The sequence below is a fragment of the Genypterus blacodes genome, unplaced genomic scaffold (assembly GCF_046128005.1).
Source record: "Genypterus blacodes isolate CSIRO-AG114 ecotype Tasmania unplaced genomic scaffold, CSIRO-AGI_Gbla_v1 ptg000056l_1, whole genome shotgun sequence".
NCBI lineage: Eukaryota > Metazoa > Chordata > Actinopteri > Ophidiiformes > Ophidiidae > Genypterus > Genypterus blacodes.
Window position 1 is genome coordinate 2,838,776 of NW_027466868.1, and position 11,225 is coordinate 2,850,000.

The 11,225-nt window shown below is 45.3% G+C and overlaps 3 protein-coding genes across 4 annotated transcripts in view; 2 read left to right on the plus strand and 1 right to left on the minus strand.

The window, feature by feature from the left end:
• Positions 1-271: 271 nt before the first annotated feature.
• On the plus strand, positions 272-2,162 carry LOC143002365 (kelch-like protein 10). Its single transcript, XM_076152437.1, has 4 exons — positions 272-739; positions 832-1,440; positions 1,567-1,716; positions 1,809-2,162. Exons 1-4 carry the CDS (start codon positions 272-274, stop codon positions 2,160-2,162), a joined length of 1,581 nt encoding a protein of 526 aa, XP_076008552.1.
• Positions 2,163-3,176: 1,014 nt separating this feature from the next.
• On the minus strand, positions 3,177-5,614 carry LOC143002367 (kelch-like protein 10). Its single transcript, XM_076152438.1, has 5 exons — positions 5,475-5,614; positions 4,790-5,273; positions 4,105-4,713; positions 3,856-4,005; positions 3,177-3,497 (listed from the first exon to the last, which is right to left on the minus strand). Exons 1-5 carry the CDS (start codon positions 5,612-5,614, stop codon positions 3,177-3,179), a joined length of 1,704 nt encoding a protein of 567 aa, XP_076008553.1.
• Positions 5,615-8,401: 2,787 nt separating this feature from the next.
• nhej1 (nonhomologous end-joining factor 1) overlaps positions 8,402-11,225 on the plus strand; it is a 9,850-nt gene continuing 7,026 nt past the window's right edge. The window contains exons 1-5 of one of the 2 annotated variants that reach the window (XM_076152504.1): positions 8,402-8,485; positions 9,549-9,739; positions 9,849-10,073; positions 10,164-10,302; positions 10,650-10,708. In XM_076152504.1, the coding sequence (XP_076008619.1) occupies positions 9,554-9,739; positions 9,849-10,073; positions 10,164-10,302; positions 10,650-10,708 (609 nt within the window). In that variant the 5' untranslated portion in view covers positions 8,402-8,485; positions 9,549-9,553. The remainder of the gene's footprint in view (positions 8,486-9,548; positions 9,740-9,848; positions 10,074-10,163; positions 10,303-10,649; positions 10,709-11,225) is intronic. The other variant, XM_076152505.1, reaches the window with a different exon arrangement.

Below are 11,225 nucleotides of genomic sequence, written 5' to 3' on the forward strand. Positions count from 1 at the left end.
CATAGTTAGTGGGGCTGTCATCATACTGCCTTGTGGTTCTGTCTTGTATGTGGCCTTTCAATAACAGCCTCTAAATATGGCTACGACAATTTCCGCATGTCAAAAAACGACTATCAGCCTCTGAAATGAAGGACTTCTACATACACAAGTCTACTTGCTACACTATTCCAGTTTGTATTTTATATAATGTCATAATGTAACATAAGTTCAGTGATGCGTTCAATGGCTCATGCGCTCAATGTCCCTTTTCATCCACAGATCTTGCTTTACCATGAGTTCCCCTGGTCAGGGTTTGGTGTATAAACTGGATTACGGGTCCCCGTCCATCATACGGCTCATCATTGAGTTTGCCTATACTGGAAACGTTGAAGTGACCAAAGACAACTCTAAAGACCTTTATATGGCTTCTCAGTACTTTGAAATCCCAAGTCTCACAGACGTCTGCAGCACATTCATGGAGCAGCAGCTGTGTGTTAAGAACTGCATTGAAATCTGGCATTCCAAAGGGTTCAAGCGCACCAGACTGAGCCACTCTGCTTACCTCTTCATCGCATGTCACTTCTCAGAGGTTTGCACCTCCCCTAACTTCCTCGAGCTCTCAGTGGAGGAGCTGAGTCAGATCATTGAGGACGACAAACTCAATGTGAAAGGGGAGAATGTGGTGTTTGATGCTGCACTCCGCTGGATCAACCACTCGCCTCAGGAGCGCCGGGGACACATCACTAGGCTTCTGCCAAAGGTAAACAAACTCATTAATGATTACCAGTCGAGGTTACACTGTGGTTTATAAGTTGAGTAGAGATTCATTTCCTCCATCTTGTTTCTGAGCAGGTGCGACTCGGCTTGCTGACCAGTGAGTTTTTCACAAACAATGTGAAAAACAATCACCTTGTGAAGTCGCATGAGGAACTGGAGGAAACTGTTAGAATGACTGAGATATTGATAAGTGAAAGAACCATTTTCTCCAACGGCATCAATCACCCTCTGGCTCGACCTCGTCTGCCTGTCAGGATCCTGTTGGCGATTGGAGGCTGTGAAGACAGTGGACTGACTGATAAGATAGAAACTTTTGATACCTGCACTGACCTGTGGGTCACAGTCTCAAACAATGAGGCGGCACGTCTTTCTTACCACGGTTCGGTTTTCCTCAATGGCTCGTTGTATTGTGTGGGCGGCTCAAACGGAGATGACGTTTGTAAGGAAGTGCACAGATTTGACCTGGACACTCGCACGTGGCACCAAGTTGCACCAATGAATTCATGTCGCTGCTTTGTGAGCGTAACTGTACTGAAAGGCCGCATCTTTGCCATCGGAGGCTTTGATGGGCAGGATCGCCTTAGCACTGCAGAATGCTACGACCCAGAGACCAACCAGTGGAAAGAGATCGCCTCTTTGAACAAGAAGAGGAGTGATGCAGGTTGCACAACATTAGATGGCAATGTGAGTAAATCCAACTTAGCAATTGAACACAAGCTACAAATTCAAAATTGCAGCACATTTTCAGCTCAAAAACCCCAAAACCAAATTAGCTGTTGGTTTCATTTCAGCTTTCCTTTAATTCCTCAGGTGTACATCTGTGGTGGCTTCAATGGGAATGAATACATGAACTCTTGTGAATGCTTCAGCCCAGAGACGAATCAGTGGACTCGGATTACTCCAATGAACGCCAGACGCAGCGGACTTGGTGTCATTGCTTATGAAGACCGTGTTTATGCTGTAAGTGAAACTCTGCCCAGTCAGACACATCCATGTCCCTGTAAACCTGTGATGAAGACTCTTTTGACTCATAACTCCTCTGTCCCTCACAGGTGGGGGGTTTTAATGGGGTACACCGTCTTAAAACCGTAGAGGCCTACAACTCCTGGACTGAAATCTGGTATGAATTGTCCACCATGGAAGTCCCTCGCAGCAACTTTGGCATTGAAGTGGTTGATGACAGCATCTACGTCATTGGGGGCTACAATCAGTCGGCTTACCTGGCTGATGTGGAGTTCTACAATCTGGCCTCTGGTGTGTGGTGTAAGGCGGCAGAGATGAAGGTTCCCCGCTGTGCTCTGGGCTGCTGCGTGGTGCACGGACTGAACAACATGGGTGACTATGCCGCCCCTCGTGACACTCTGCCTCTTTCCTCACTGGACACAAATAATTACATTGATCAATAAAAATGGTGCCCTACTCTTGTTGTTCCAATGTGTTTGTGTATTTGACCGTATTTATTACGAGCAATGTCCACCATGCAAATTCAGTTCATGATGTGTTCATGGTTTTGGCTGCAGGGTCAATATTGTGTTACAGCGCCCCCAATGTGTATTTGGGTATACAGTACACCCTGGAAGTGATTCCGAATTTTGGCATATTTAGAAGAAGAGTATCAGTAAGATGTTCATTTTCCCAAAATGAAACCTCATCTGAATAGCTACTGTAGTTTATGAAGTCAAAATTCATAAATGTATGGATGATTACATCAGAGGTCATTCCAATGCAACCCAGAGCAGCACAGGGAGCATGAGCAGCAGAACCATCAGTTGGACCTGCTGCCTCCTGTGGAGTCCCAGTCTGGGCCTTAATGTCAACACTGCTGTCATTGTGCAAATGTGGATAAAAAGTAAAAATGATCAAACTGGAAAACGCAACTCATTTTCCTTTTTAATCAGAATTCAAAGCTGCATCATCACCATCATCCCGTAAGAACTGTATGTACCCTATGACATCATTGCAATTCCGATCTACTCTACCTCAGGGTCTATGTATAAAGTTTAACAACAATAGTAGTGATAATACAACCTTCCTTCTCTCTCTCTCTCTCTCTCTCTCTCCTCTTTCCCCTTTCTATGTAAAAAAATATCTCCAAAATATCCTACAACTGTATGCGCAATGTCATATACAATGTTTGCTTCAATAAAAACAAATTGCAAAAAAAAAAAAAAAGAATTCAAAGCTGCAGTCTGCTAGCTTCCAGACAGCTTCAGTTAGATTCAGAGGATGGTATTATTGTGCCGTGATTGTCTTACACACAATTGTAGTGAAAAAGAAGAATTATTTTTCTTTCCTACACCTTTTTAAAGACTATCATATTTATTAACACAATGTGACACCATCTGAAAGTACAAAAGGTCAGAACCAGAAGTGTCTTGTTTGTCTTTTATTAAGAGTCCAGTTCAGATGGGTCACATCCTTCAGACCACTATGTTCCGACTGGGCAGAAGCAGTTTGTAGTCGGCCATGTTGAGTCCATAGACCACGCAGCAGCTCATGGAGCTGCAGGGGACCTTCAACCTCGTGGTCTCCGACCAGACGTCCGTTTTGCGATTGTAGAACTCGACCTTAGACGTGAGGCCGGAGTCGTTGTAGCCGCCGATGACGAAGATGCTGTCGTCAACCACCTCGATGCCAAAGTTGTTGCGAGGCATCGGCATGGAGCGCTCCTCAGACCAGCACCTGGTGATGGGGTTGTAGGCCTCTACGGTGTTGATACGGTTCCCATTAAAGCCACCCACCTGAGGAAGAAAGTAGCTATGAGTCAAATAGTCTGAATTCTACCCTCTTGAGAACCAGACATGTTTTGTATGCACTTTTCCTTCTACTTGAGTGTGATCATATGTGTTCTACCTATAAACACAAAGAGCATCATACATTTCTTCCTGTCTGCTAAGTTCTCTAGTAACCCAAAGTGTTATTCATACAACAGGGGGCCAGCTAAAAATGTCCAGACATGAGGACAACAGGTTTAAGTTAAGCACAATGATGTATACGGTGTAGGGAAGGAAAAATAATGTAATGTCAACATATGAGGACGCACGGTCTCAGAAGGGTATCATTATCATTGATGTTTTAGATGAGATGAGTTTCACTTACAGCATATATACGGTCTTCAAAAGTGATGACGCCAAGTCCACTGCGCCTGCTGCTCATGGACGTCACTGTGGTCCAACTGTTGGTCTCTGGGCTGTAGCGTTCAACAGAGGACAGACACTGGGTCCCATTGTAGCCGCCACAGATGTACACCTGAGGGGAAGTAAAGGAGGAATAAGTCATCTTTTATAATACTTTGCTAACACAGCTGTTCTGGTTTTGAGCTTAAAATTATGACTTGGATTTACTCACATTGCCACCTAATGTTGTGCAACCTGCATCGCTCCTCTTCTCGTGCATAGAGGCAATATCGGTCCACTGGTTGGTCTTTGGGTCGTAGCACTCTGCAGTGTTGAGGCGTGCCTGTCCATCATAGCCTCCGATGGCAAAGATGCGTCCTTTCAGCACAGTTATGCTGACAAAGCAGCGGCAGGAATTCATTGATGCAACTTCGTTCCACGTGCGAGTGTCCAGGTCAAACCTGTGTACGCCTTTACTCGTGCCGTCTCCGGTGGAGCCGCCGACGCAATACACTGCGCCTTCCAGGAAAGCCGAGCCGTGATGAACGAGACCCGCAACCTCGTTCTTGACCAGCGTGACCCACAGGTCAGTGTAGGTATCGTAGGCGTCAATTGTGTCGTTCATCCCACTGTTGAGCCAGCCGCCGATGGCCAGCAGGATGCCAGCAGGGATGCGCGGTCGAGCTAGATGGTGGTTGGTGCCGTGGGTGAAGGTGATTGTCCCATTGATCAGCGTATCAGCCTGTTTGAGGGTGTCCTTCAGTTTGTTATTCCACTTCACAAGCTCATTGTTCTCCACGTTGTTCTTGAAATAATCACTGGTCATCAAAGCCAGGCGGACCTACACAGAAACAAGAAGATATTACAAATAAGAAACTTTCAATCATCTTGAAACTAAATATAGAATGTTTGTTTACCTTTGGCAGAAACAGAGAGATGTATCTGCTCCGCTCCTGGGTTGAGTGGTTGATCCAGCGGAGAACTGCCTCGAACACGATGCTCTCCTCTTTCACATCCAGCTTGTCGTCCTCAATGATCTGACTCAGCTCCTCCACAGAGAGCTCCAGAAACTCCGGTGAGGTACAGACCTCTGTGAAGTGACATGCGATGAAGAGGTAGGCAGAGTGGTGCAGTCTGGGGCACGAGTAGAAGCCTGTGAACTGCCAGATCTGAATGCAGTTCTCAATGCACAGCCGCTGCTCCATAAATGCGGTGCAGGCTTCTGTCAGGCTCGGAAAATCAAAATATTCAGCCGCCATATAAAGGCTCTGAGCGTTATCTTCAGTAACTTCTACGTTGCCGGTGTAGGCAAACTCGATGATGAGCCCTATGATGTCTGGGGAGAACTCATGAAGTTTGTACACCTCGTCTTTTTTATGTAAATTCCAGGAAAAGCAAGATCTGTGGAAGAGAAGGGACACAAAGTAGCAAGTGACAAACCCAACCCAATCATATGCATGGGGGACAGAAAAACAATATACGGCCTCTGACTTACAGCAGGCTTGTCATCCCACCTCCACAGGTCTCTATGTATGTATAATATATGTTTATTCATGTATTGACAGTGACAGTGTATTTCAGTGTATCTTCATCCCAACTCACCTAAAGTACTGGCTACAGCACGACAGGATGATCTTGTGAATTGGAAACTCTTCGCCATCCACACTGATGACGGCGTCGCAGAGTTGTCGTTTGAGCCTCAGCTCGTTAAACACAGGGTTTGAACTCACCTGACCTCTCATGGTGCTTGACTTGTTGTGCTGAAATGAAAATGGAAAATGAAACAAGGTTTTTATATTGTTGGTCAGCATCTCCATGACATCACAGGTTTCATCATTAATGTCTCCATGACATAATGGATTGTAGTCTCCAAGACATCATGAGAGAGCAGCTGCAGGAACGGCGTGCAAGCATATTACATGATTCTGCAGGAGTGTGTGAGCGGCTGACTGAGTGTGAAAAGGTGGAGGGAGAGGTTCATGCACATACACACCCTTCAAGGTCTTTGACTAGCCATTCTTTCCCCTCACCTTACTCGCCTCCCTCACCTCCCTCACCATCCTCATCTCCCTCACCTTCCTCACCTTCCAGTGCCTCTCTCCTGTAATGCATGTGTTTGTGTGTGCGTGATACGAGGGGGTGAAAGTTTAATTTCAGCTGCATTGGATTTGCTGTGGATTGCATGCAACATGATGATCAATAAAATTCTATTGTATTCTATTCTGTTGTTCCATTCATTTCATGTCATTTGCTGCTCAGCTCCTCCACAGAGAGCTCCAGAAACTCCGGTGAGGTACAGACCTCTGTGAAGTTCACGTCATTTGCTGCTCTTGAAATAGTGTCTGTGTCAACTATGACATCATTCATGGTTCTCAAAGTAGTAGGTGTGTCAATGATATCATTAACAACTGTGGCATCATTCATGAGTCCATTCATCTCCCACTAGTGTAAATTGTTTATGCAAATACAACATTGATGTCGCCTATCTCTCACACACACACACTCTCCTGGTTTAGTATTTTTTGGTAATATAATATATTTATATATTCTCACATGCTTATATTATTATTGCTCATAAAAATGTGTATTAAGATATGATGTATATATCATTATTGTATAAAATATATCATATCTAAGATAAACCAAGATTATGGTGTGTGTGTGTGTGTGTATTCTGTAGAGTTCATGAGTTGTGGGGTAAATTGTTGTACTGTACAGATTTATTAAAGATTTGTAAAATGAAAAAAAAAATGTACTCACAAAAAGCAAATTTTTGCTGTTCATCGAGTTACTTAAAGACTTTTTTAATATGTCCAGAAATACAATAAAATAACCTCCAATTTCGATGGGTTGTCACAGCAAACTCACATATGTACTATCTCTTCTTCACTCAGAAATGTACCAACTCTTCTTCACTCACATATGTACAAACTCTTCTTCACTCAGATATGTACAACCTCTTCTTCAGTGTTCTCACCCCTCCTGGGCAGTTCTCCCTGCAGATCTTGTACGATGAACCTCAGATTGTTCTGCACCTCCATCTTGCGCGTCTCTCTCTTCAGCATGGTTGCGATCAGCTTGTCTTTGTCCCTCAGCAGCTCAGTCTTCTCCTGCTGCCTCCTGCACTCATAGGCAGTGTCCTCCTCCACCTTCTGGAGGCCACACAACACTAACTGCTCCTCCAACACCTTCAGAGTCTCCACCATCCTCATGTCGTCCCTCCTGTGCTTCCATTTGATATGAGTGATTGCTTTGATCTGTTTGATTCCGTTCCAGAGAGTAAGATTACATTTGGCCTTGGCCTTCTCACACAACAGTTTCTCCTCCACTTTTGCAGTCTTCACCTCCAGCCTCTGGCTCTCAGTTTCGATGATGTCAAGAATGCCCATCAGCCCCGTCTTCATCACAGTGTCCCTCTGAACCCTCTCCATCACCTCCTGGGCCGCATTGGTCACCTGCTCTTTTCTCTGTGGCAGATAGACAAACATGGCATATTGTAGCATATTGTAATGTAATATGTTAATGTTATAAAATGACTCACCTTTTTTAGTAACACTTTTAATTTGGCTCTCAACTTATTCAAGGCCTTCACAGGTGGCTGAGGCTGTAGGTCCAGTTTCTTCTCCACTGCAGAAAGCTTCCCCTTGGTCTCCTCTAACTCCTTCTGAAGTTCACCTTTGACCTCCTGGCTGGCTTGAAGGTTAGGAGCCAGCTCCTCAAAACGGCCCTGAGCTACATGGAGCATCCACTGAAGCTCCTCCAGCTGCTGGTTGACCTCTTCAGAATTCAGTCGCACTGTCTCTAAGACTTCCGTAGTGGTCTTGAGAAAGACCTGTGTCTGATCCAGGTCATCCTCAGCTTTCTGAAGCTTTGTCTCCAGCTCCAGCTGCTGGGTGCACTCCTGACAATGTAGTCCATCCATCTGTAGTTCTTCTGTGGAAACACTGTAGGTGAGCTCGTCCATGCACTGGTACTTGTTGGCCTTATTCCATCATTGAACATTCAAACTCATGTATGTGACTCAAGCTGACCATCATAAATGTATTATAAAACAAAATTTATAATAATATCATGTCACCACAGGGATTCTGCCCTGACATCAGGTCTGATGTCAAAAAGTGATGTCAGACATAGTGTGATGTCATAACTGAAGAACTGAAGAGGCCCTTCAGATGAGAGAAACATCTTCAAGCTTAAAGTGTATGACTGAGAACCTTCACAGCGACACAGCTCAAGTGTCCTAATTTACATTGATACATAGACACAATGATTTATTTTCATTGATTATTATTTTATTATTACTTAGTCAGTTACATGTTTTGTTATAAATGTCACATTCATTGTTAGTTGTTCACTCTGTCCTCTGTCATGTACTAATGATGAACGTTTTTGACTCATAAGCAAATTAAATTATGGTTTTCTTCCAATTATTTATCTTAATATATCACAGTATTCCATCTGATAAAAGTTTCATTCGTTTCCATCTTCAGATTATTTGTCGCACCGGAAACACAATGCCGGAACCTTTGACTCGCGCTCTTGTGCGACGCCGGTGTTGGAACGCAAAATTGTAAACAAGAAGAACTTGCTTTAGATAATTTCGCCTTTCAAATGTAAGTTTAACTTTTAATACGTTTTGATATATCTCTGGGTTTCGTAGAACGTGTTAAAGTGGAACGGGGAGCCGCTTACACCGACGGAACAAAACAAAACAAAACGACAGCTAGCTAACTTCTCCAGTAGCTAGTTTCGTTACTTCCGGTATCTAGGTTTTATTCAAATAAACGTTCGGATTTATCAATTGTGTATTTTAAAACGTAAATTTAACACCGCATAGGAGAAACGTAATCTTTCAATTAAAGAATCGATCGGGATTTCATGTAATAAAGTGTAGGAGCTTGCAGTTATTCACGGACTACAGTGGTCATGTTATAGAAACATGTGGGTTCGTTTTCTGTTTCTTGGTGTGCAATATGGGCGCCGACATTTAAAGGTCTTAAGGCGATTAAGTGAACTTGTGTACTCTTGATAGCAGGTGTGTCCCGGCGAATCACTGAACGGTGAGATCGTGTGGCTAGTAAATGGGTTCTGGTCCGGCTTTCTCTGGTTGAGTCTAACCGCTGGCACTCCAGGTTCAGACTTGTGTGTATTGTTGTCATCAAAAAATTGATTTAGTGATATTGTTGAGAGAAATCTGTTTTATTTTGCCCGAAAACTGTCCATTTCCTGTTCACCTTTTAAGTGGCCACACGGGAGCAGTGTTGCACCCAGATCTGCACCAACAACACAGTGAGGAGGAATTAAGACCCGAGGTGTGACGCTGGAAGAGAACCGATGATGTCATTGGTGATAGAGCGGGAAACTTTGTGATTTGCATTCAAACCTTTAGAATACATTTATTTGATGGCAGACGGGACAGCAGCCATGTTTCCCGCTGTGGTTACTTCATTCGGCCAAAGGGAGGAAAATGTTTTGACTTTACTGACACAAGCTACATGTCAGCTACATGTCAGCTACATGTCAGTTGATTCATTGAAATGTTGTGAATTGAGTAAATGAGCAGGATCGTTTCCTCGCTCATGGCTCCTCCAGGTCTGGGTCACTAAAGGATTGAGGGGTGTTAGATCTTTGTAAAGCCCCTCTGGTTCCTCCTGACCTTCCTGTGTCTCTCCTCAGCTGTGATGGAAGGAGCCGAACCTGCTGCCCAGGTGTTGCTGGAGCGTCCCTGGCTCCCTGTGAGCATCAGCGACTGCCAGCTCCTGGCTAAGAGCCAGTTTGGGGAGACGGATTACCACATCCTGCTGACAGACCTGCACTGTGTGTGGGAGGAGAGGATGAGGTGTGCAGACATTCAGAGCAGAGCGCAGGTACTCTTCATCTTGAATCAATCACTCCAATCACTGTCAATCACATTTGATGAAGCAGATGATTGGAATGAATCAATTGGCGGATAAATTCTGTTTTTCAAACCTCCAGGAGCTTAACAAGCGACTGAGAGCGCCGGTGAAAGCCTTTTTCTCCCACCTGTGCGAGGTGGTGCGTCCCTGTCTGACAGGAAGTGGAGGGCGAGCAGGCAGCTGTGAAGCCCAGATATCACTGACACACCAGGAGGACGGCAACATCAGCATGAGGGTGAAGAGCGAGCTGGCGGGGCTGCCCTTCTACTGGGAGTTCCACTGCACCCCCGCCCCGGTCACAATGGTACGATCCACACTTTACATACAGTGTCTCTGATGTGCCTTTGTTTGGTGGCTGTGCGGCCATGAATGTGGTATTACTGCCATTCCTCAGGTGTGCACTCAACTGGTGCGCCCCCTGTTGCTGATGAACCGTGTACTGCAGCGACAGGTGGAGGATCTGGAGGGCCTGCTGGTCAGGAAGGACGCCGAGATCCAGGACTACAGGGAGAACGGAGCCACGCTCAGCAGAGGTATAAGCACCGGAGCTGGAACTGAACCCATCATGTCTCCATCCCAACCTGTTCACCATCCCACGGGATGTGGGTTGATCATTCCTGAATACACAACAGAGTGACAGTATCACACCTGATACAACAAATCAGTATCATGCTTGTATCAATAAAAGTCCTTTAATGTTGATGTCAAGCTGTAACACACACACAAGCTGTAACACACACACACACACACACACACACACACACACACACGCACACACACACACACGCACACACACAGTCTGTCTGCTTGGGGAATGATTGCGATTGAAGAACATAAGCGATCAGTCTTCATTAAATATGTTTTGTTTATCTTATTGCAGAGCGCCTGAAGACCGACGTGTTTGTGGAGCAAACCTACAGAGAGGACTTCATTACTAAGGTAAGCAACACACACACAAGCGCGCGTTCTCTCCTTCATCTCTCTCTCTCTCTCTCTCTCTCTCTCTCTCTCTCTCTCTCTCTCTCTCTCTCTCTCTCTCTCTCTCTCTCTCTCTCTCTCTCTCTCTCTCTCTCAAGCCTCTTGTTTGGGTCTGTTTTTATCGTCCTCACCACTCTTTCCCCGAACGGCAAACGGCTGTGGTCAGTGTGGCAAGAACCACATGACTAAAACCCCAAGAACAGCTGGGACGGGTGGTGCACTCTCCTTCTCCCTCACTCTCCCTCTCCCTCTCCCTCTCCCTTTCCCTCTCTGTTTCTCTCTCTGTCACTCTTACTCTTACTCTCTGTCTCTCTCTCTCTCTCTCTCTCTCTCCCTCTTTCTCTCTCTCTCTCTCTCTCTCTCTCTCTCTCTCTCGCTCTCTCTCTCTCTCTCTCTCTCTCTCTCTCTCTCTCTCTCTCTCTCTCTCTCTCTCTCTCTCTCTGAAGTAGCTGGCCATGGTTGCATCATCACGTCACGG